This window comes from Dromiciops gliroides, chromosome 4 (assembly GCF_019393635.1).
Source record: "Dromiciops gliroides isolate mDroGli1 chromosome 4, mDroGli1.pri, whole genome shotgun sequence".
NCBI classification, from domain to species: domain Eukaryota; kingdom Metazoa; phylum Chordata; class Mammalia; order Microbiotheria; family Microbiotheriidae; genus Dromiciops; species Dromiciops gliroides.
Genome location: NC_057864.1, coordinates 346,683,898 through 346,708,884, shown reverse-complemented (window position 1 = coordinate 346,708,884; position 24,987 = coordinate 346,683,898). Strand labels below are relative to the sequence as shown.

Sequence of the window (24,987 nt, the reverse complement as noted above, 5' to 3'; positions counted from 1 at the left end):
GGAAAACCTGGGTCAAATCCCAGTTTAGACACTTACTAGTCATGTGATCCTCGGTGAGTCAATTAATTTCTCTATAAAAGGAAAAAAGTAGCACCTAACTCTAAAGGTTGCAATGAGGATCAAGTAAGATATTTGCAAAGTGTATCACAAAATATAAAGTTTTATCTAAAGGGGGGCAGCTAGGTGGTGCAGTAGATAAAGCATTGGCCCTGGATTAAGGAGGACCTGAGTTCAAGTCTGGTCTCAGACACTTGATACTTACTAGCTGTGTGAACCTGGGCAAGTCACTTAATCCTCATTGCCCTGCAAAAAAAAAAAAAAAGTGTTATCTAAAATGTTAATTAAATGGATGTATTATATAACTTATATGAAATTCCTTGATGTCTTGGGGAAGGGGGAAGTAATGGAGAGAGGGAGAAAAATCTGGAACTCAAAATCTTATAAGAATGCATGCTGAAAAATATCTTGGCTCAAAGAAACATCCAAATAATCCCATAGGACAATTCCTGGAGCAGCAAAATTCATGGAACAATGTGCTAAGATCATTTTCCAACCAAGGACAGCTTGGAAGGTCTGCAGGAAGGAGCTGCTGTGCTGAGACAGGAGTGGAGCCCAACTCCACAGTCACCCTGAAACAGATCCAGTCCTAGCAAGGCTTCACCAGAGAAGGAGACCCCCTGAGCCTCTGAATCAGCTGAAGCACCAGTGTCATCTGGAACTAAGCTCACAATCTGGTGAGAGGGGGGAGACTACAGGGTTCTATGCTGGTGCTGAGGTGGAACTTGGGTTTTTCACACCTGCTGGGAACCAGGAGGTAGGCTTGAGTAGCAGTGGCCCAGGTGGGGGGGGGGAAGGGCACAGGCTCATGAGAGCTGAGAACCACAGCACATAAAGCTGGTTGATTAGCAAGTTGGTCTGGCATCATCTACAGACCAGGGAACAGGCCAGGCAAGTGAAGAACCTGCTCCTCCTTAAATCATACCACCTGGGACCTCCTGAATCTTGGAATAGTAGAGTGGGGAAACAGTGTCCCACTTCAAGGAGCTAAAAGTCAAGTGAAAGAAAGGTAAGATGAGCAGAAAGAGAAAAGTGAGGACTATAGAAATTTTCTTTAGTGACAAGGAAGATCGAGGTGCAACCTCAGAGGAAGATATCAATGTCAGGGCCCCTATATCTAAAGCTTCCAAGACAAATATTGGTCTCAGGCCATAGAGGCACTCAAAAAGGACTTTGAAGATAAAGTTAGAGAAGTAGAGGAAAAAATGGAAAGAGAGATGAGGGTGATGCAGGAAAGACATGATAAAAAAGTCAACAGCTTGAAAAGCCCAATTGAAAAGCTCTCTGATGAAAATAATTGCCTAAGAATCAGGATTGAACAAATGGAATCCAGTGACTTTATGAAAAACCAAGACACAATAAAGCAAATCCAAATGAATACAAAAATAGAGGGCAATGTGAAATATCTTCTGGGAAAACCTCCTGACCTGGAAAATAGATCCAGCAGACAAAATTTGAAAATTATTGGTCTACCTAAAAACCATGATCAAGGAAAGACCTTAGACATCATCTTCCAAGATATTCTCAGGGAAAATTGCCATGAAATTCTAGAAGAAGCAGCTAAAATAGAAGTTGAAAGAATCCACCAATCACCTCCTGAAAGAAATACAAAAGGAAAACACCTAGGAATATTATAGCCAAATTCCAGAGTTCCCAGTTCAAGGAGAAAATACTGCAAGCTGCCAAAAAGAAAGAATTCAAGTACTGTGGAGCCCCAGTAAGGATAGCACAAGATCTAGCAGCTTCTACATTAAAGGGCTGCATGGCATCGAACATGATATTGCAGGGGGCAAAGGAATTGGGATTACAACCAAGAATCACATATTCAGCAAAACTTGTATAATCTTTCAGAGGAAAAAAATGAGACTTCAATGAAAAAGAGGACTTTCAGGTACTCATGATGAAAAGACCTGAACTGAATGGTAAATTTGACTTTCAAATACAAGACCCTAGAGAACCATAAAAAATTGGAGTTAGGGGACATACCTGGGGTCGTGAAGTGGGTGACCATCTTGTGTCTCAGGCCAGGTTTTTGCTGGAGTCCCCCTGGGTCTAGGTGGATATCTTGTCTACTGTGTCACCTAGCTGCCCCATGATGACATCTTTAGGGTAAAATTCAGGGGTGAGAAGAATGCATTGGGGGAAGGGGAAGGGTAGAGGTAGCATGGGGTGAGATCCCACATGAAAGAAACAGGAAAAGGACTTATGGAGTGGGGGAAAAGATGGGGGAGGAGCAGGGTAGTAAATAAACTTTACACTTATCAGAATAGGCTCAAAGACCTTAATGTCATCAGAGTTGGCTCAAGGAGGGATTAACACACACACCCAATTGGGTAGAGTAATCTATTTAACCCTGCAGGAAAATAGGAGGGGAAGGGAATAAAGAGAAGGGGCAAAAGAAGGTAGGGCAGATTGGGGGTGGGGACAGATAGAAGCAAATCCCTTTTGAAGAGGGATAGCATGAAAAAAGATAGATAATAGAGTAAATATCATGGGGAAGGGAATAGGATGGAGTGAAACAGTTAACAATAGTAATTGTGAAAAAGAGAAAAGGGGGGAAATGTACAAAACATGTTTCTAGCAATTCGTTTTGGTGGCTAAGAATTGGGAACCAAGGGAATGTCCATCAATTGAGGAATGACTGAAGAAGCTGTGGTGGTATATGACTGTAGTGGAATGGTATTGTGCTATAGGAAATGACAAACAGGATGATCCCAGAAAAACCTGGAAAGACTCATATGAACTGATGTATAGTGAAAGGAGCAGAACTGGGAGGACATCGCGCATAGTGACAGCAGTGTTGTTCAGTGATGACTTAACTACTCTGAACAATACAATGATCCAAGACAATCCCAAGGGACTAATGATGAAGCATACCATCCACTCCCATAGAAATAACTGATAAAAAGAGCACTTGTGGATTGAACATATATAACCTATACCAGATTGGTTACTGTCTTGTGGAGGGGTGAGGAAAGGGAGGGAGGGAGAAAAATCTGGAACTCTAAATCTTATGTAATGAATGTTGAAAACTGCCTTTACATGTAATTGGAAAAAATAAAATAAATGTTTGTTGCAAAAAAATAAATAAACAAAAAGAAAAATATCTTTATGTGTAATTGGGAAAAATAAAATATTATTAAGTGAACAAAGTAAAATAAAATGTTAGTTAAGCATAAGTACCAAGGATTTTAGTCACTATTTGACAGAGGTGAAAACAGAAGCTTTATAATTTATTCCAGATGACACAGAAAATTTCTGTAGGGAAGAGGAAAGAATGTAAAGACTCAAACACCTGTATTTGGGTATAGAGTACTTCAGGAATAATGGAAGAACAGAATTACAGAAGGAATTGTTTACCTCCTCCACTAAAAATAAACAATAGTAAATGTTGGGATTTACCTTGTCAGATTCACATTTGAATAGATCTTATGGATCACCAAAATGGCAATATGTACTAACTGTTCTATGCACAACTTTAGCCTTGGACCATGAGTAATATAATCATTTCCATTCATTAGGGGCTAATTAACTACCACAGCCTCTTAACGAAATAATGACTTAACCACTCTCTGAAACATATACCAAAGGAGAATTCCCTTTGATGACATCAGTGTGGACACAAGGTTGTAACTGTTTTATGTTTCTAGTTTCCAGCACCTTTAATTCTGTGAATAATGAGTGCTTTTTTTTTTTTGGAATATGCAAAGACTTAGTAGCTCATTTTACACTTGTAGTGTTTGAGAAACTGTTAACTTGAAACAAAATAATATGATTACATATCTAGACTAGATTTAAACTAATATAAGGTGTTTGAGCAAATGAATTCATCTTTTGTTGGCAGTGTGGGAACTATGTGGGAATTCATTTGGGCTGCCACAATTGATATGGCAAAGATGTTTGATGGATCTGGTGAGAAAGTTGAAAATGTACTTTAGGAGGGAGGAGCTATAGCATCTGTAAGTCATAGAGAAAAAATCCTTTACTTTGTCAACTTCATGGACATCAGTTATGAAGCAGCAACCCATTTGACATATTTACTCTCTTTCTAACCATCACTTAGGATAAATACTTTGTTCTTGGGGCAAAGGTCAAACCTCATGACTGCTTTATTAGTTCTCCTAAAAATTAAGTAAAGTACTAAAATAACCAAATTCATTATATAACATGAACTAAACAAATACCAACTATGTTATTGCTGTAAATGCATATGGAATGAATTAAAACTGATAAGGACAGCTATATTACAAATGGTAGGGATGTTTTGATTTACATATTGTCATCTCAAAAATGTATCATTGTTCAATTTTAAATTTCAGAAACTGGATTGGAAAGCAAAATTTGGATTAAAAGGAAGTTTTAATGTTTTCATGAATGGGTGAGTAGATTTCATACACCTATGTGGTTTTTCTATTCCTTGTGTTTGACATTCATTTTTAAAAGCCATTTTAAATTTATTTCATAAAATATTTCCCAATTACATGTAAAAACTTGACATTCCCAATTACATGTAAAAATTTATTGACATTTATTAATTTGTTTTTGTTTTTTATTTGTTCATTCATTTGTTCATTCACTCATTCATTCATTCATTTAGTTATTTGTTCATTTCTTTGTTTATTTATTCATTTGTTTGTTTATTTGATTATTCATTTATGTACTTATTTTGGGTGAAGCAATTGGGCTTAAGTGACTTGCCCAGGTTCACACAGCTAGTAAGTGGCAAGTGTCTGAGGCTGGATTTGAACTCAAGTCCTCCTGAATCCAGGGCCAGTGCTCTATCCACTGCTCTACCTAGCTCCCTGACATTTATTTATTTATTTATTTGCTTGTTTATTTTTTTATTTATTTTCAACATCAAATTGAGAAAATATTTTAAGGGGTCTCTTTAAAGGAAGTAACAGTTTTCTTTTTAAAAGTAAAACAAAACAATTGGTATGAAGTCCAATGCCACCAAGCTACCTTCATTCTGTCCCAAACAGCTGTAAGAGAATCAAAAGCAGGACAGACATCCAAGATGGTAAATTGATAGTCCTTATTTACTTATCCACTATCATAATAATCAATAACATATCTAACTTCTGTTCCACAATGATTAACAATCCAGTCATTTCTGTCTAATGGCAATTCATATCCCATCCATGAGCAAATTTTAGCTCTTGGTGAATAGTCCTTAGCTTTGCCTCCAAATCGGATCAGTGTTGGCCCACAATGGCACTCAGCACCATGAAGAGCTTCCCATTTTAAAATCTCCTTCCAAGCCTGTTCATTATTCTGATTGTGAATCTTAGTAATATTATACATATCTTTCTGACTGATGTCATCATCTTTCCATTTCCACCCTTTTCTTAACATGGCATTCCAAAACATCTGTTCTGAAGGGTAAACCCACTTTTTTTCTGAATCTGCCCTGGGAATTGATGATAGTGTCTGATTAGGTGGTGGCATCATGTCTGAAGGATCTATATTATCTTTACTATGATGGCCAGCTGTTACAGGACATTCCACATATTCATATGCTTGATCCTGATGTGCAGGTACTGAATTAGATTGACTTCCACAAGGTTTATCAGATGGGTTTTTATTCAATGGACAGCGTTTTTCTTTTACTTGGTGCGTTGGGCATTCTGGAGGTGGAGAGCTTACGTAATGCTCTGAAGCAGTTGAGGCCTGCACTGCAACATCAGGAATGGATGTGGACATCCCCATGGTCTGAATCACCTCTGGCACCATGGCCTCAGCCTACTCCGACATTTATTTTTAAAGTTACCATTTGACACTAGTTATTTGTTTCCTTCCCTAATTGTTTTCTTTTTTTTCAGTATTAAAACTATTCTTTCTGTACGTTTTGATAAACCTTGTTTGGCTATTTCTAGGAATTTTTATAGTTGTTATAATATATTTTTATCTGATACAGAGGTCTAGAAAATAACCTTCTCTTTTCAGCCCTTTTATAGATTTTTGACTAAAAACATTTTCAGTCACCATTCTAATACCAGGCAAGGATATCTGGTTTCTTTTTGAAGGGGCTTCTGTACTTCTGTTTCTCACAAATCTGATACTTATGTGAGAAGAGGCATGCTTTCATAGCTTTCAGTGTTCTCTAACAATTTATTCTCACTATGAAATATGAAAAGGGAAAAGACAAGGTGGTATAACCAAAATTTGAGGGAGGAAAAAAGAAAAAGAGATAAACAGTGTCAGAGGCAGAGACAGACAAACATACAGGGACAGAACCAGAGAGGGATGGAAAGATGGAGAGTGGGAGGGGAAGAAAAAGGAAGAGAGAGAGAGAGAGAGAGAAAATTAATTAACCCATATCCATAGAGAAAGGATGTTTAGTGTTTTCCTTTTTAATATTGTCTTTTTTCTTAACTCTTTAAGCTTTGCAATAAAGGATGAATGAAATGATGTCATATCTAGTTCTAGGTATTATTTTCATGAATAAATATCAAATAAAGAGGGTTATCTGTTTGAGTCTATACTCCTTGTGGGAGGAGTGTCTACCTAAGTATTAAAAGAGTCTAGAAAATTGTAGGTACAGAAATTCTTTTGGCTCTTTGTTTCATTAGCCTGTGATTATAGCTGAGCCTAAGTCTTTGTTCCCATTTGCCAAATAGGTTGCATTATACTATGTAATAGCTTAACAATGAAGGCACATTGCTAGCATAATCACCCTACAATTGTTCACATGGACCCAAAAGTAATTGGATTTTTCAGCACAAGTTTCCAATTTAAGTATGGCAACACCTTATCAAACCTGGAATTTTCTTTCTTCTTGAGTGAGACCTCATATCATAATTCTAGACATTTGTTTCCCATATTCAGTCTTCAAATATGTCCCTCTTCTCCTTCTTAGGTGATATTCAAAGTGGCTTGAAGAATTTTCTATAATTTTCATTCCCTACCAATAATCCCACTGCTCCATTGGACTGCACATTTCTACTAAATTCAGCATGAGTACAACAGGGCACAGTCTGATTATTTTTGGTTTTCCATACAAACATTTTCTCTACATAAAAGTATCACTGACAGAGAACTGACCCCAAGAATAAACTATTACTCTATCAAGTGCTGTATGGTTGGTGAATAGAACTCATTCTGAAAATTGGGTTCTTTCATAGTATCCTGCAATTGGAAGAGAGATATATGTAACCCAAACATTGCCTGAGTCCATGAATACTCTCTGCCAACTCCCCACTAAATGAATAGCCAATACTTAGTCAAACATCTCCATGACTTACATACTTGGATTTACAGCATTGTGAACCACAAAAATGTTCTTAGTTTTCCCACTCTTCCCCCATGTGAATTAGAATACTTCATTAGTTGAAAATAAAGTATAAGTTGTTTTTGGAGTTGAAATCACCAAAACTAGATCAAAATTATACTGAAAACTTCTGGCGTTCATCTTTGTGCACTTAGTAAACATTCACTGAGTGTCTAATCACTTCAAAAGACCAATTAGACTTTGAAGAACCCCATTGTAATGAAGTTATTCATATACACAGCAGTTTCTCATATCATGGCATGGGATACTGTCCAGGTTTTACCCCTATGCCCAAAGGAGAGAATTCTAGTTCTGTGCTCCCATATTGGGTGGGGAATAAGAAGTTGAGTAGGGTCATTGTACCCATCCCTTTGGTGAAATGGGCAATGGAAGACATTTTTCTTTTCTCAATAAGAAGATGGTAGTGTAATAGAAGATTTTTCTTAGAATTAGTGATCAAAAGGAAAGTAAGATGAATGAGGGCAGTAGGGAGAACACTGCAAATGAATGAATGAATGAATGAATGAATGAATGAATGAATGAATGAATGATGAATGGATGGATGGATGAATGAAGTCTTTATTAAGTGTTTAGTAAAGTGCTATGACTTAATGTGCAATATAGGAAGTAAACCAAGCAAAGAACCACATTGTATTTGTAGAACAAGCACAGTCAGGACAGTGATGTTTAATGGGCAGTAGACACTAGAATCCACAGGTTAACCATGGGTTCAGGGTAACCATCAGGCCTTAAACCTCTTGGTGAGTGATGGGGATGTCTATCCCAAGCATGTGAAGACTTCCCCCCATAGAACAGGCAGATGAAAACAATTTGTTCCTACATACATGAAGGTAACTGAAACAGGTATTATGGAGCACTCAGAGCTTAGTCAGACATCAAAGACACCAAGGTCATCAACTGTATACTTGGCCATCACCAGTCATCTTGTCTTTTGTTTTGCCACTAGATTCTGAAGACTCTGGAAGAGAGATTGAGACTGACGAGCTTGTGCAAATCTCCCTCACTTGAATGCAATTCACACACAAGTCAGGACATAACCTCATGATGTCATTGTTCCTCTTCAAAAATTAAATACAAACAACATACCCTAAAAGAAATAGTTTTCATATATTGATACCAAGATTACCTGTTTTGAAGCCTCAAATGCCTTGAATGGCTTCTAGGGACATTGTCTATGTCTACTAATAATATCTCTCGCCTGGACACCCTTTATTATTTTTCTTCTTTGATCCATCCTCCATAAAGCTGTCAAATTACTATAAACAAAACATAGATCTAACCATGTCATTCCTTCACTCACAAGATTTCCATGTTAGTTGTTGTTGTTTATATTTTTTTTTGCAGCCAGGGGGAAATGTTTCATATTTAAAGCTATTAAAAAAAATCTGTCTCTAATTTATCCTTCCAGGCTGATATAGTTAATTCATTCCCTATCACATGCCCTATGCTTCTGCCAAGCTGGTTTGCTTGCCATTTCCCATTTGCAATATTCCATTCCCTTTCTTTGCACCTTCCCAGAGGCTGAATTCCCTGGCTGGAATAATCTGACTTGCCTATAACCTCCTCATGAAACTCTAAGCTCCTTTCAACAAGCTCAAGTGACACCTACACAAAGTCTTTCTTGATTCTCCAAGTTGCAACTGCATCTTCTGACAAGAAATGACTTAGCATTTATGTTGTTCTACCTGTAGGATACCATGAACTTGCACTTCCAGATTGGATCTGACCAGGGCAAATGTTCAAGGTACTCTGTTGGTCTTCACTCCTGAAATTATATTACATTAGCTTCCACTGGTGTATTCACCAAGCCCAAAGCAAAGTCACTTCCAGAAAAAAAAATATAGAATGAAAATTGTAACTATTCCTCCCTCTATAACCCTAGGATATGCTATGACACAAATTAAAAATGGTGTCAATGTGAAGAGTGTGTGCACACTTAGTATATTAGTTGAGATACACACATAAGGAACTCATGGTCTGGGCAACTATTGTCAATGTTGAAGGGCCCCAATGTCTTTTTAGCAGTATTCTATTTTCCCCTAATTATGTTGTCAATTTTTAGCATTCAGTTTTACAAGATTTTGAGTTCCAAATTTTTCTCCCTCCCTTTCTCCCCCTCCTCTTCCAAAAACAGTATGCACTTTGGTGCTATCATGTAAAACATACTTCCATTGTAGTCACAGCTGTGAAAGAAGAAACAGATCAAAAGGGGAAAATACACACAAAAAAGAATAAAGTGAAAAAAATGTGCTTCCATATGCATTTAGAGTTCATTAGTTCCTTATCTGGATATGGATAGCACCCAATGTCTTTTTTCATCTTATTATGTCCTCACATTGCTTCCCCCAGGAATGGCATCTCTTCTGGCTCCTTGGGCATGTTCCTTGCAGGGGGACTCCATTGGCTGGCTCTATACTGGGAATGGTATCCCCAATTGACTGATCTGCTCCACCACAAGATGTCATTGTTAATGAGGCAAAGAAAGAAAGCAAGAAATCCCTCCTCCCCACAACACAAATACTCTTTTGCACTCTGGAAGAGATAAAAAAGGAAGAATTCCCTCTGAAAAGCTGGATTCTTCTTCCATTGAAGTTTTCTGCTGTACTGCCAGAAATCACTGATCCTCAGAGTTTGTGTTTGCATTGTAAGGCCAACAATTATATTGCTGATCCATATAATTTCATCAAAAGTGTTAATGGATATCTTATCTCCTAAAGGACTTTTTTCATGTTTTTTTCGGGGGGGTTCTCTGTTTTCTTTCACAACATGACTAATATATAAATTCATTTTTTCATGATTGCCCATGTAGAACCTATACCGATTGTTTATCATCTGAGGAAAGGAGGAGGGACAAAGAAAATCTGGAACTCAAAATTTTAAAATAAATGTTAAAATTGATTTTACATGCAATGGGAAAAATATAATATTATAGAAAAATAACAGACTTCCTTTGCTTTGGACTAAAAAGTCTGAAAGACATGAATACTTACACCTTTGTCTCTCTCAGCTGTCTTTTATATCCTGTGATTTCATCAAAGTTAGACGACTCAGCTGATGAGGAGTCAATTGAGCAACTTCCCACTTTGACTATATTTTGGGCACTTTTTGTATTTATTATATTAGTTCACGTTATTCACCTCTTCTCCTCAGTAGAATGCAAACTCCTTGAAGGCAAGGACTATTTCACAGTCCTTAAGATTTTAGGGCACATATTAAGCATCACTTTCTGCACAGCACCTTTCTTGAATCCCTCAACTCCTATTGACACCACACACACACACACACACACACACACGCACGCACGCACGCATGCACGCACGCACACCCTACCATTTGTGTTTTTTAATACCTATATACAGTCTCAGGATCCATGTCCCAACTTCCACTACTACTGACAAATTAGGTACCCCAAATTTATCTATATCTTCTTATAAGGACTCTAAAGTCATCCCTGAGGATTTAGCAGTGATTCTTCAATGACTTTGGATTGAGTCTCAAACCCATGGGTTTCCCTTTAGGATTATCGACTGAGAATTAAATTAATAAGCCAGTCTTATACAGCTTTTGCAATGTGATATTTACTAATAGGGTAAAGTCTGTGACATATTTTCCCACAATATATAAAGTGTCCAGGGGAAAGTGGTTTCAAGTCTATTTAGATATCTAGGATATGTGGCAAAGGTATAACACAGATGCTGGTTTCTGGAAGTTTTTTTCTTCCCATTTGCAGGGCTCTTAAGTTCTCCTTAAGCACAGTGAATCTGTGTCCATTCCTTGGTTCTGGTACAGACATTGACTCCAGCTGATAATTTAAAAGGGAGAGGATGCTAAAATACTAATAAGTCCAAAATCTTCCAGTGCTTAGCACAGTGCCTGGCACATAGTAGGTGCTTAATAAATTTTAAATTATTGAGTCCAAATTCTTTGAATGTTTCCATCTCCTCTTCCAGCTAAATGGGAGTGGTAGAAAGAAGAGCTAACCAAGGCTGAAGTAAAAGCTTCTCCATATCTCCCCCCACCCCAGGTCATACCTATTCAAGTTTGCTCTAATTTCTAAAGTTCTCTGATTCCTTCTAACTCAACAATTTGGTTTTTGTTTTTGTTATTTGTTCTCATTTTGTTTTTGTATTCTTTTTTTTCCTTTTTTTTTCTGAGGGGCAATGAGGGTTAAGTGACTTGTCCAGGGTCACACAGCCAGTAAGTGTCAAGTGTCTGAGGCCATATTTGAACTCGGGTGCTCCTGAATCCAGAACTGTTGCTTTTTGCACTGTGCCACCTAGCTGCCATTTAAAAAAAAAAAAAAAACTTTTTTTTTTCATTTTATTTTTATTTTTTGGCAGGAGAATGAGGGTTAAGTGACTTGTCCTGGGTCACACAGCTACTAAATGTCAAGTGTCTGAGGCAGAATTTGAACTCAGGTCCTCCTGAATCCAGGACAGGTGTTTTATCCACTGTGCCACCTAGCTGCCCTCTTCAATAATTTTCTACAGGACTCAAATGATATAATAAAACTACTCAACCAATTAGAATAGACTTTCTGTCTGGCATCATTTCATTTTATCAAATGTGTTTCAAAGACTTTTCAAAGAGTCTAAAGCCCAATGATTTTATTGATTAATTAGGCATACTTTAATAAATTAATTAGTTAAATTAATTGTCACTTACTTTAAGTGGGGTGGGGTTGAGTAAATCAATCAATTGCACTTATGTATGCAAATGTTGTCTCATCCAATAAAAATATAAACACCTTAAAGACAGAAACCACTTCACTTTTTTCTATCTATAATATGCACCTAGCATATTATCTGATGTACAATAGTTGCTTAATACATTGTTATTGATAAATTGAAATCATGACCATGAAACAAAACTACAAAGAGCAAAGTTTGATATGAAAAGAATCAATTCTATTTCCCACTATTAACAACATAAAGTGATTTTACTGGGCTAGAATTATTTTCTGTTTAAAAGAACTTTTCAATATGATTTCTCTTCCATGTGTCATTCTGACACACATTTTTGTGAATCCATGAAGTTAGTGAACTTCTGAACAAGTAGTCACAGTGAGGAGTCTAGGCATTCCCAATCAATATCTGCAATTTTTTCCTTTTGGTCCCAGGTAACCTATGATGTTCTCTCTGGTCCATTGTTTTAGTCACTTGGACTATTCTTTTTATTTGCTGTTGTAGTGGAAAGTAGGGAGTTCAGTAATATTTGATGTTCCTTCTGAAAGTATCCTAGAAATGAATTTGCCCCAGTCCTTTGAGAAAACTGTAGATTGTACAAAAGGATTATTCTAGTGATTAGAGATATTGAAAAATGGAATCATTGGTTTTTATTAATTCTCTAATCAATATGTCTAAATCATTAAAAAATAGTTCTTTGACCAACATCCTTTGCATATCCATAATATATCCATATTCCATTTGTATTACTTTGAGCAAATTTTAAAACTGTTTGCCTCATTTCCCAGATTAAAAACTGATTTCACATCCCTGAAATTTTTGTTCAAGAAGAAATAAAATAGATCAACCATAGAATAAAAAACAAATTGAGGCACATGCTAAAGAGGTCTGGGGACACAATATTGAAAGAAATAGGACTAATATGATTAGTTGAATGAACCATTTAACATAATTTTTAAAAATACAGAGAAAATATTTACATGGCTTTTAGAACTGAGTTCTTGATTTTTTCAAGTTAAACTCAGGGATTCTCTTCCCCACCCAAAGACACTAGGTTACTCTCTAAAATTAAGATCCATCTTTTTTTCCAATATCATTATTCTACTGGTGGAGTATGACTGCGAATCGTAAAACACTAGAGTCTCAGATGATTTAAAACCGAGTATCCCTCAGAGGGCAAAGGAGAGGAGCATGTTGGCTGTGTATGCTCTTATACCTAACAAATTAGGTGATATCAGATGAAGAAGAAGAAGAAGAAAAAAAAGAAGGAGGAGGAGGAGGAGGAGGAGAAAAACGACAAAAAGAACAACAACAAGAATAACAAGAACAATAATAACAAGAATAGCAAGAATAAGAACAAGAACAGGAATAAGAAAAAGAATAAGAATAAGAACAACAAGAAGAAAAAGAACAAGAACAAGAAGAACAAGAAAAACAAGATGAATGAATATGATAGACTCTCCATGTGTTGAGAGTGAGGGATAAATTTTAGACATGCCCTGTGTTCTGGAAGCCCCAAATGAGTAAGTGAAAAATGCTCAACTACATTGATTAGAGCCACTATTATGATCTTATGGGAGGACATGGTAAGGAGTCACAGAGTATGGGCCCGCATGGTTGTGGTTTGATCACAATCATTGGAGAGTTCCATGTTGAGTTAACAAACCCATTTGACTTGAGGATTTAAATAAATCTTACTGGTTCTTTCAGCAAACATACTGTCAAGACTGGACCTAAAGGTGTGATTTATATTTTGGGTTCAAGAGAAGTTAGCTGATTTGGTAAATTATTATTTTTATTTTTTAATTTTTTTTGGGGGGGGGTAGGGCAATGAGGGTTAAGTGACTTGCCCAGGGTCACACAGCTAGTAAATATCAAGTGTCTGAAGCCAAATTTGAACTCAGGTCCTACTGAATCCAGGGCTGGTGCTTTATTTACTGCATCACCTAGCTGTTCCCAATTCAGTAAATTATGTAGAGAAAAGCAAATATAAAATAAAACCCGTCAATATTAGAATTCTTGATACTATATATCCTTCCTATTTTAGTTTCGAACTTAATTTCCCAGATTAAAAACTGATTTCACATCCCTGAGTTTAACTCGAAAAAATCAAGAACTCAGCTCTAAAAGCCATGTAAGTATTTTCTCTGTATTTTTAAAAATTTTGTTAAATGGTTCATTCAATTAATCATATTAGTCCTATTTCTTTCAATCTTGTGTCCGCAGACCTCTTTAGCACGTGCCTCAATTTGTTTTTATATTCTATGGTTGATCTATTTTATTTCTTCTTGACCAAAAATTTCTGAAGAAACTCATTTCTATATGTTGATTACAGTATCTACCATCTTTGGAAGGTACTCAATGGAAAGCAATATTAATTATATTAGCATTTATTTCTGCATGCTATTACTTTGTATCAAGATAGAGAGGAGAAAATGTAATAATAGTTTACATGAGACTAGTATAAGAAAAACATGGCAATAAGGATAATTCTTACGTAGCTCTTAAAGGGGTATTTTTCATATAAAAAAGTTCATTTGACTTTCAAAGCTACCCTGTGAAGGACACAGAGCAAATATTATTATCCTGATTTTCCAGATGAGAAAATTTGGGCTCAGGAAGGTTAAGTGATTTGTACAGATCACATTGCTAACGAATGTAGAGATGAGGTCTTCTGGCTTCTCTTTACTATGACTCTTGCCAAACCACTTAAACAATCAATCTGAACCTTAATCTCCTCACCAGCAAAATATAGGAATTGTTTAAGATGATCTCTTTGATCCCCTACAGCTCTAAACCCAGATAATTTATTATTGCTAGTCCCCTACACTTTAAGATGTACTGTGGAATTATAGCTGTGGAAGATTTAAACGTATTTTGTATTTATGAATCAAAAAATGAGTTAAAACAGAGATTGCACATAGGGATCGGGATAAGCACTAAGCCTGTGACTTCATTGTAAAGAGAACTCCTGGGTGAGGTACTTCCCTCTACCAATGTAAAGTAGTAAGTTCTCAAGTTTTGCTGAGAGAATGGAGACATTATGGGCTTGCCCAAGTTAATACAGCCAGCATCTTTCAGAACTTGAATTTGATTCTTGCTGGCTCCAAGGCCAACTCTCTCTCCTAATATACACCCCATTTTACTTCTCTTCATCTCCCTTTTCATATATAATACATATTCCCCTCTCTGAGTTAATGACAGGGTAGTGATGGCAAGGATCTGAACAGCTAGATATTGTAATAAATACAACACTAGGCCTGAAATCAGGAAGACTAATTTTCCTTAGTTCAAAGCTTTCCTCAAACACTTCAACTCACTTAACCCTATTTGACTTAGTTTCCTCATCTGCAAAGTGAGTTGGAGAAGGAAAAGATAAATTACTCGAGTATCTTCACCAAGAACATCCCAAATGGGGTCATGAAGGGTTGCATAGAACTGAAACAATGACTGGACTACACAACAGTGGCAATGATGTAAAATGTGATAGTGCAGAAACCACTTATATTTGGCTTTAAAATGCAGTACATGTATTTGTATGTGTACAGATCTATATCTATTTATCTATATCTATCTATCTACAAGTGTGATTGTATATGCATAGATTTGCCTTAAATATGTTTTACTTTGGTAGCACATAACTGAAAAGTTGGCAAAGGCTGTGCTGGAGATTTGTGGAGGTATGTGACTAGGAAATGTTAGGCAGATTAAAGAAATCTACTGTGGTAATAGAGTGAAGTATAATTCTGTTCTAAGCTCTTTCTTGCTTAAGAATAAGTACAAGCATACCATTATATTTTTTTAATCTCTATTGGTGTATATTCCCTTATAGAATTTCATTCATTTATTCACTCAACTGATAATTATTAAACACCTATCCCTTACAAGGTATTGTGCTGGGTGCTGTAGACACAAAAATAGATATGAAACAATAATATTAACTCACTTTTACATGAAGTTTTAAGATTTATGAAGTACTTTTAATATATGCATAAAACTCTTGAGGACATTAAAAAGCAAAATAGGAAACACCAGGGGTGCATGTAGCTATTATAAAAGGGAGAGTAAGATAAGTCCAAGACAGAATGATCTATAAATTCAAAGGGGAGGGCCATACAAAGTTAAATGAGAAAGAAGAAGAGTAAGGGACTGCCTTCATCCTGTATAACTGTCAAGGAAAGCTTCATGAAGAAGGTGGGTCTTCAAGGGAGAGACTCCAAGAGACAGAGGCACAGGGATTCCATGCCAGGGAAGTGGGGCTGTGTAAACAAAGACATGGAGGTGAGAAAGAACAAAATGAAAATGAGAAGTGAAATGTCATTAGTTTTTACTAAAATAAAGAGCACATGAAGAAAAACAGTAAAAGGTGAGTCTACAAGTTAGTTTGGAGCCAGATTGCGAATGGCTTTGGATGTTAGCAACAAGAGTTAGTACTTTATTTGGCAAGCAAAATGGAACTATTCATGTCTGTAGGAATAACATGATACTAGTAGTACATTAGGAAAATTGCACAAAAGGGAAAGGCTAAGGAAGGGAAAGTTAGCAACAAAAGTACAAATAAGGAAGAAATTATAGTAGTTGAGTCAAGAAGAAAGAAGACTCTGAACCTGAGATATTGCAGTGGGAAAGGGAGGAAAGGTATAGAAACAAAAGGTGTTTCTCAGGTAAAAATTACAGAACTAGGCAACTTATCACATGTGGGGATGGCTCCTACATCCTGTGAGGAATGCAACGTTAATGTGTTTTCTTAATTTTCCCCAATTATACTGGTATGAGAAGGCACACAAATGTTAAAACACGATCTCAAGACTTCCAGGGTAGAGCCAAGATGGAAGAGGAAAGGCAGTGAGCTCCCAAACTCATGACACGATCACTCCTAAAAACATCCAAATAACACCATAGGAAAATGCCCAGAGCAGCAAAACTCACAGAAGAATGTGCTGAAATCATCATCTAACCAAGAACAGTTTGGAAGGTCAGAAGGAGGGAGCTGCTGTGCTAATACAGGAGTCTAGCCCAACCCCACAGTCACCCTGACACAGATCCAGTCCCAGGAAGGCCTCAGCAGAGAAGGAGCCCCCCAGAGCCTCTGAATCAGCTGAAGCGCCAGTGTTGTCTGGAACTAAGCTCACAGTCTGGTGAGTGAGCTGAGCCCTGGGCAGGGGGGAGACTATAGGGGTCTATGCTGGTGCTAAGGCAGAACATGGATTTTACACACCTGATGAGAACCAGGAGGTAGGCTCTAGTAGCCCAGGTGGTGGAGGGGCACAGGCTCATTGGAGCTAACAACCACAACACACAAAGCTGGTTGATTAGCAAGTTGGTCTGGCGTCATCTATGGACCAGGGAACAGGCCAGGCAAGTGAAGAACCTGATTCTCCTTAAATCATACAACCTGGGACTTCTTAAGCTTGGGATACTGCAACCTGGAAAGAGTGCCTCACTTTAAGGAGCTAAAAGTCAAGTAAAAGAAAGGCAAGATGAGCAGACAGAGAAAGGCGAGGACCATAGAAAGTTTCTTCAGTAACAAGGAAGATCAAGGTGCACCTTCAGAGGAAGATGTCAATGTCAGGGCTCCTATATCTAAAGCTTCCAAGAAAAATATGAATTGGTCTCAAGCCATAGAGGCACTCAAAAAGGACTTTGAAGATAAAGTTAGAGACGTAGAGGGAAAAATGGAAAGAGAAATGAGGGTGATGCAGGAAAGACATGAGAAAAAAGTCAACAGCTTGAAAAGTCAAATTGGCCAAATGGAAGAGGAGGTACAAAAGCTCTCTGGTGAAAATAATTGCCTCAGAATGAGGATTGAACAAATGGAAGCCAGTGACTTTATGAGAAACCAAGACACAATAAAGCAAATTCAAATGAATAAAAAAAAATAGAGGGCAATGTGAAATATCTTCTGGGAAAACCTCCAGACCTGGAAAATAGGTCCAGCAGACAAATTTTGAAAATTATTGTTCTACCTGAAAACCATGATCAAGGAAAGAGCTTAGACATCATCTTCCAAGATATTCTCAGGGAAAATTGCCCTGAAATTCTAGAAGAAGCTAAAATAGAAATTGAAAGAATCCACTGATCACCTCCAGAAAGAGATCCCAAAAGGAAGACTCCTAGGAATATTATAGCCAAATGCCAGAGCTCTCAAGTCAAGGAGAAAATATTGAAAGCTGCCAAAAAGAAATAATTCAAGTACTGTGGAGCCCCAGTCAAGATAGCACAAGAACTAGCAGCTTCTACATTAAAGGACCATAAGGCATGGAATATGATATTCCAAAGGGCAAAGGAAATGGGATTACAACCAAGAATCACATATCAAGCAAAACTTGTATTATCTTTCAGAGGAAAAAATGGAACTTCAATGAAAAAGAGGACTTTCAGGTATTCATGAAGAAAAGACCTGAACTGAATGGCAAATTTGACTTTCAAATACAAAACCCTAGAGAACTATAAAAAATTGGAGCTGGGGGACATACCTGGGTTCATGAAGTGGGCAATTGTCTTTTGTCTGAGGCTGGGTTTTGGCTGGGATCTCCCTGGGTCCAGGGATGATGCTTTGTCCACTGTGTCACTTAGCTAGGTGATGACATCTTAGGGTTAAATTGAGGGGTGAGGGGAATGCACTGGTGGGGGAAGGGCAGAAGTGAAATCCTACATGAAAGAAACAGGACAAGGCTTATGGAGTGGGGGAAGAGATGGGAGAGGAGTAGGGCAGTAAATGAATTTTACACTCATCAGAAAACATTCAAAGATCTTAAACTCATCAGAGCTGCCTCAAGGAGGGACTAACAGACACACCCAACTAGGTGGAGTAATCTATTTAATCTGGGTAATAAATGAGCCTAACAGTCATCAGAATTGGCTCAAAGACCTCAATCTTATCAGCATTGGCTCAAGGAGGTAATAATGTACACACTCAATTGGGTGGAGTAATCTCTCTAACCCTGCAGGGAAAATAGGAGGAGAAGGGAATGAAGAGAGAGGGGAAAAAGAAGGAAGGGCAGAGTGGGGGAGGGGACAGATAGAAGCAAATCGCTTTTGAAGAGTGATAGGATGAAAGAAGATGGATAATAGAATAAATATCATGGGGAAGGGAATAGGATGGAAGGGAAACAGTTAACAATAGTAATCATGAAAAATAGAAAAGGGGGGAAATTGTACAAAAAATATTTATAGCAACTCTTGGTGGAGGCTAAGAATTGAGAATCAAGGGAATATCCATTGATTGAGGAATGATGGAAAAAGCTGTGCTATATGATTGTAGTGGAATGGTCTTGTGCTACAGGAAATGACAAACAGGATGATCCCTGAAAAACCTGGAAAGACAAATGAACATCGATGTATAGTGAAATGAGCAGAGCTGGGAGGAGATTTTGCATAGTGACAGCAGTATTGTTCAATGAGCAATTGTGAATAACTTAACTACTATCATCAATGTAATCACCTAAGATAACCCCAAGGAACTATTGAGGAAGCTTACTAAGCACCCCCATAGAAAGAACTGATAAAAAGAACACTTGTGGATTGTGCATATATAACCTAGTTGCAATCTTGTGGAGGGGGGAGGAAAGGGAGGGAGAAAACTTCAGAACTCTAAATCTTATGAAAATGATTATTGAAAAGTACCATTATATGTAACTGGAAAATAAAATAAATGTTTGTTGCTAAAAAATAGACAAAAACAAAACAATCTCAACAGCACATAGAAAGTTCATGGCATAATAAGATTAAAACAATTTCTAGTTCATTTTACACTAAACCACACAGACATTTTCAGTTATCCATTGTCTTTATGCCTAATAGAATTTGTTATATCCAGTTATTTTCCTTTGTAGTATCAGTAATAGCAACAAAATCAGAAAGCTCTGAGTCTTTCATAGTGATATCAGATTTTTGCCAGGTAGCAACAGCCAGCTGAATCTCAACCTGAGGCCTCAGGTTTCTTCATAGGGTAGCTTAATGTTGTTTGCCAGGCTTTAGCTCGTAGCCTTGGTGGTAGAATAAATGAAAGAGTCTTCAAACCTTTAGAGGGGGAGATGGTAGAGGCAGGGAAATGGGGGTGGTTCAGGAGATTCTCCTGTTCAAATCCATAGTCAACATTTTTGCAAACTGATTCACTTGCTGCCTGGAATTAATTATAAGCCACATGCAGTCCCCCTATCACTACCCACACAAAGAATTTCACACATGAGTGAGAATCCTTATCTCCAATGAAAGGCATGTTTCTATATTTCCTTACACCAAAGCTTAGGGGGAGGGGGGAGGGGGAGGGAAACATCTCAGCCTTACTCATTTGACCAACACAAGATGTATCTGCCTAGTCCTTATGTTCCTTCTTTGCCTGCAGGAGGCCAAGAGCAATCTGTGGCCCTGTAACACGGCCACATGATGGATAAAATACCTAACATTGTATGGCTCCTCCTCCTCTTTCTCTATGTAAAAATTCTTATTATCAATCCCAGGAAAGATAAGAAAATAGGTAAAAGAAAATCTTTCACTGTTGTAAATATAAATGTGTTATTACTCACATGTTCACAATGCATTTGCCAGCTGTTCATGAGAAATTACTTTTTGTTATGCAACAAAATGCCTATGAGGCTAAAGACCTCATTGCCACTATTTTACTTAACTTGCTATCATTTAAACAGTTGTTATTTAGTCTAAACATTTTTAGGGGCCTTCTTAGAATTTTTTCATGAATTGCTATGAAATGAATTAGCCGGGGAATTGGAGAGAAGAAGGAGATAACCTTTGAGGAATTGTATGAGTATTTTAATGACCCTCAGCTTCTCTCTGAGGCAAAGACCCATCTCTTTCATAATTATATTTGTCTGGTAAAGCTGTAAAGCTTTGAGTCACGAAATGCCACTGTTATCAAGGAGCCAAAGTCGAGGGTGGCCCAAAGAAGAACTGAAAGGCACATAGTGGGAATGAGAAGGCTATAAAAGCACATCACTAACAAATAAGTGTACAAGCATTTTATGGGATGTCATCAGAGAAATAATTGACCCAAATAAAAATGGAGTCGTCATGTGGTGATAATGAGGGAGTATTGTCTAGGAGGCCGAATAATGCTATCAAAAGAGTATTCATGGGGGCAGCTAGTTGGTGCAGTGGATAAAACACCAGCCCTGGATTCAGGAAGACCTGAGTTCACATTGGCCTTAGACACTTGATGCTTACTAGCTGTGTGACCCTGGGCAAGTCACTTAACCCCTATTGCCCCACAAAAAAAAAAGAAAAGAAAAAAAAGAGTACTTGCTTTGGAGTTTGTAATCTCAGTTCAAATCCTGGTTCTGAAATATACTATGTGATCCCAGACATCTCATTCATCTTTAAATCTGTGATCCTGTATCCAACACAGGGGTTTCTTTGGTAACCTTGTTTTGGTAAAAGAACTAGTCATTCTACAACATGTTGGGTGAATATCCTCTCTCCCCCCTCCCCCCGCCTCATCTAAGGAAGACTTATTGGAGGATATGGACAAGAGTCATACCACAATAAGAAAACATAGGCTGCAACATCCACACTAGGAAGGAGTAACCACATTGAAAAGATCATGGATTCACTAAAGCATTAAATTATCTTTTGGAATTACCCTTAGAGTCTGTGCTGCACTTTTTTTTTGGGGGGGGGCAATAAGGGTAAAGTGACTTGCCCAGGGTCACACAGCTAGTAAGGGTCATGTGTCTGAGGCTGGATTTGAACTCAGATACTCCTGAATCCAGGGCCAGTGCTTTATCCAATATACCACCTAGCTGCCCTCTGTGTTACACTCTTTTGAATACCTTCAATGGTGGCAAGTCTCAATTTGGTGAGAATTTATATCATTTTTCGAGCCAATATAAAACCATTTAGAGAACATACCAGCAAATAAGATGGCTGACCAAATGGGATTAAAAACAAAGTAAACTACTGGATAGGATTTTCTGGCAAGGTACATATACCAGATCAGAGGGGGTACCTGCAGAAATGAGCATTAGCCACATCACCATTGTCATTTTGTAAACTGTTAAAATGTCTACTTTGAAGTAAATAAACTTCAGTTGGATGAATCTATGCTGGGAGACTTCATAAAATAAAACAAGACAATAAAAATCTCCTTCCTTATACTCACACCTTATATCCTGAGGCCACTGAGTCATGATCATGACAGGGAGCCACATGGAACCTGGCCAAGATTATACAAATTAGACCTGTTGGTGTGGCGCACGCACACACGCACACACGCACACACACACACACACATACAAATTCACTGATACCTTAGGCCTAGTTTACTCAAGAAAGTACTGATTTGTTTGGCAAAGGTTTCTATCCTGTAGACATTTCAAATTCAACACATCCAAATCAAAATTCATTATCTTTCCCCTGAAATCCACCATTCTTTATAAATTCCATATTTCAGTCCAGGGCACCACTTTCCTTCTACTAACCCAAGCAAGATACTTTACAGTCAGGTTCAACTTGGAGCTCTTCTCCATCCACCAAATTTTGGGAAATCCTTTCAATTTTATCTTCACAACATGTTAACTTCTTTCCATTCTAGAAGCTGCCACCCTTGTTCAGACATTCATCATCTCTACTTAGATTATTATAAAATCTTTCTAATTGCTTTATCTGGTTTTATTCACTCTCCAGTCTTTACACACTTCAAGTGTGAAATTTTATAAAAATTATAATCTTCCAAACGCACACATTTGACTATATCATATCCCTGTTCAAAAAGGTCCAATGACTCCCTATTGCCTCTTGGCTATGGATAAGCTCCTTTGTTTGGTATAGGATGTCCTTCAGAATCTGGTTTTAGCTTAGCTTTCCAGGCTTTGTAGACATTATTCCCTTCCACAATCTCTACATTGAAACCAAACTGGCCTTCTTAATCTTTGCATATGTCATCCCATCACCTATCTATAAGCTCATCCTCTGTATCTGATATGTGCCATGTCCTCACCCTTACTTCTTTAAATTCCTACTTCTCTTTGAAGCTCAATTATAGATTCACCTCCTACCTGAAGCTACTGTTGATTCCCCCAGTTGCTAGTACCTCCCCCCATGAAATTGTTTTGTATTTACTTCTTTATATATGTGTTGTTCCTTCTCATAAAATCTAACCTTCTTGAGGACAGGGACTATTTCACTTAAGAGTGTGTATGTGTGTGTGTGTTTTAACATCTAGCACAGTACCTGGTAGAGATTCCCAGTAGAAAATTAAGAAATCTAGTATTAGAGCTCAAGGAAGAGGTCATAGTTGAGGAAATTAATTGAATACCCTGTTAACATATAGAAATATTATCTCTACAATAATCTCTTTGACCTCCCAGTTTGGCAAGAATTTAAAAAGTAAATTAATTGAATCATGACTTGGGACTTATGAACTAAAGTTGGTTCCTAGTTTCCAGTGCATATTCTTTGAAGGGCATACAAACCACTAGACAGGTCCATATTTTTCCTGGGGACCAAAATAAGACCCATTGAACTATAATCTCTACAATCTAACTTTTTGTCCCTTTTTGAAAATTGGCCTGTCAATTAGCAATTAACAATCATAATTATTGAGCATTTACTATATGTTAGGTGGTATACTAAGCAAAAATTTTCCCTGCCTTCAAGGAGCTTACATTAAATGTGGGAGATGATGTATATAAATGGACATAAAAAGAAACATGCAGACCAGATGACAGGTAAACTTTGAGAAGAAAGCACTAACAGCCAGACAAAGGGAGGCCGGCTATAGAGAATGGTGTTTGAACTGAGTTTTTTAAAAAGCCAGAAATTTTAAGAGGTGAAATTAGGACAGAGAGTATTCTAGTTATAGGGTCATGGGGAATGACTAGGATGGAGGATATTGTATGAGGAATAGCAAGTAGAACAGAATGGCTAGATCTTGGTGGAGAATGGTCATAATTCATTTATAAGATAACTGGAAAAAGACAAAAGGGTCAAGTTGTGTTAGTCCAACATTGGATATTTTTCAGGATTCTGATACCTATTTTGTCCTTCATAATTCTTCAATAATTATTGACAATGGTTCTGATTTTATATATGCAAGTAGGATTAGTGCTTTAGAATATAATGCTTCAACTCATTTAAATGGTAGTTTATAATAGGTAGCTTCTTTTTTCACATATCTTGAACTTAAGTTAATAATAAGCTATATTTGTTCTACTACTTCCAGTTTTAAGATTATTTACATTAATAAAGAAAAATTCAAATTTAATAGTTCTGTTTTTCTATCATAATATTACACTGTCTCAAGTAGCATCTATTCCATATTCTTCTCACTTCAAACATTCCATAATAAGCCTTTTATGAAGGTACAATTCATTCTGAGCTTTAACTTCTGACAGTAATTCACAATGACATTTACAATGACATTTTGCTACACTGTTACATTTTCCCCCTTAGCTATATGACTTTGTTTCTCTTATTTATGACCAACCTTCTAAAAATGTCCTCATTGGAGAGTTTCCTATGCAGTCACACTGGTTTCCTTAGCTATCAGCACTCCCCATCTCTGTTTTTCTTGATCTTTGGAATAATATTTTGTTATAGTGTTGGAATTTTAATTTTGAGACTCTTAGCTTTTTTGAACCATCTTCCTTGTGAAATCCTGTGACTTTGAGTTCACACCTTTTTTCTGTTTTGTTAAAGTCTCTAGTACAAGTCTAATTATGCCTAATGTTCCCTCTTTTTAAAAAATTTGAATCTTAAAATATGAATAATATTCGTATTTTTTTAAATCAAGTCCAAAGACAGAAGATACTTATTCCCTGCTATTTTGAGCAATATATTAATGAATGAAAAGATCAATCATGAAGATATTTCAAGTAAATTTTCTTTATATCTCAATTTTATATAATTGGTTTATAAGGAAGAAAGTTGAAGTTCTTGGTTACCTGAGAAACCTTTTATTCACAACAACCAACTAATTGAAGTTAGCAACAGAACCCA

The 24,987-nt window shown here is 37.1% G+C and overlaps 1 protein-coding gene across 1 annotated transcript; it reads right to left on the bottom strand.

Moving 5' to 3' along the window:
- Positions 1 to 5,100: 5,100 nt before the first annotated feature.
- On the bottom strand, positions 5,101 to 5,766 carry LOC122752566 (holocytochrome c-type synthase-like). Its single transcript, XM_043999397.1, has one exon. It carries the CDS (start codon positions 5,764 to 5,766, stop codon positions 5,101 to 5,103), a length of 666 nt encoding a protein of 221 aa, XP_043855332.1.
- Positions 5,767 to 24,987: the final 19,221 nt, after the last annotated feature.

Excerpts from the sequence above, each read along its gene's own strand:
- LOC122752566 (XM_043999397.1), bottom strand. The coding sequence starts at position 5,766 with ATGGGGATGTCCACATCCATTCCTGATGTTGCAGTGCAGGCCTCAACT.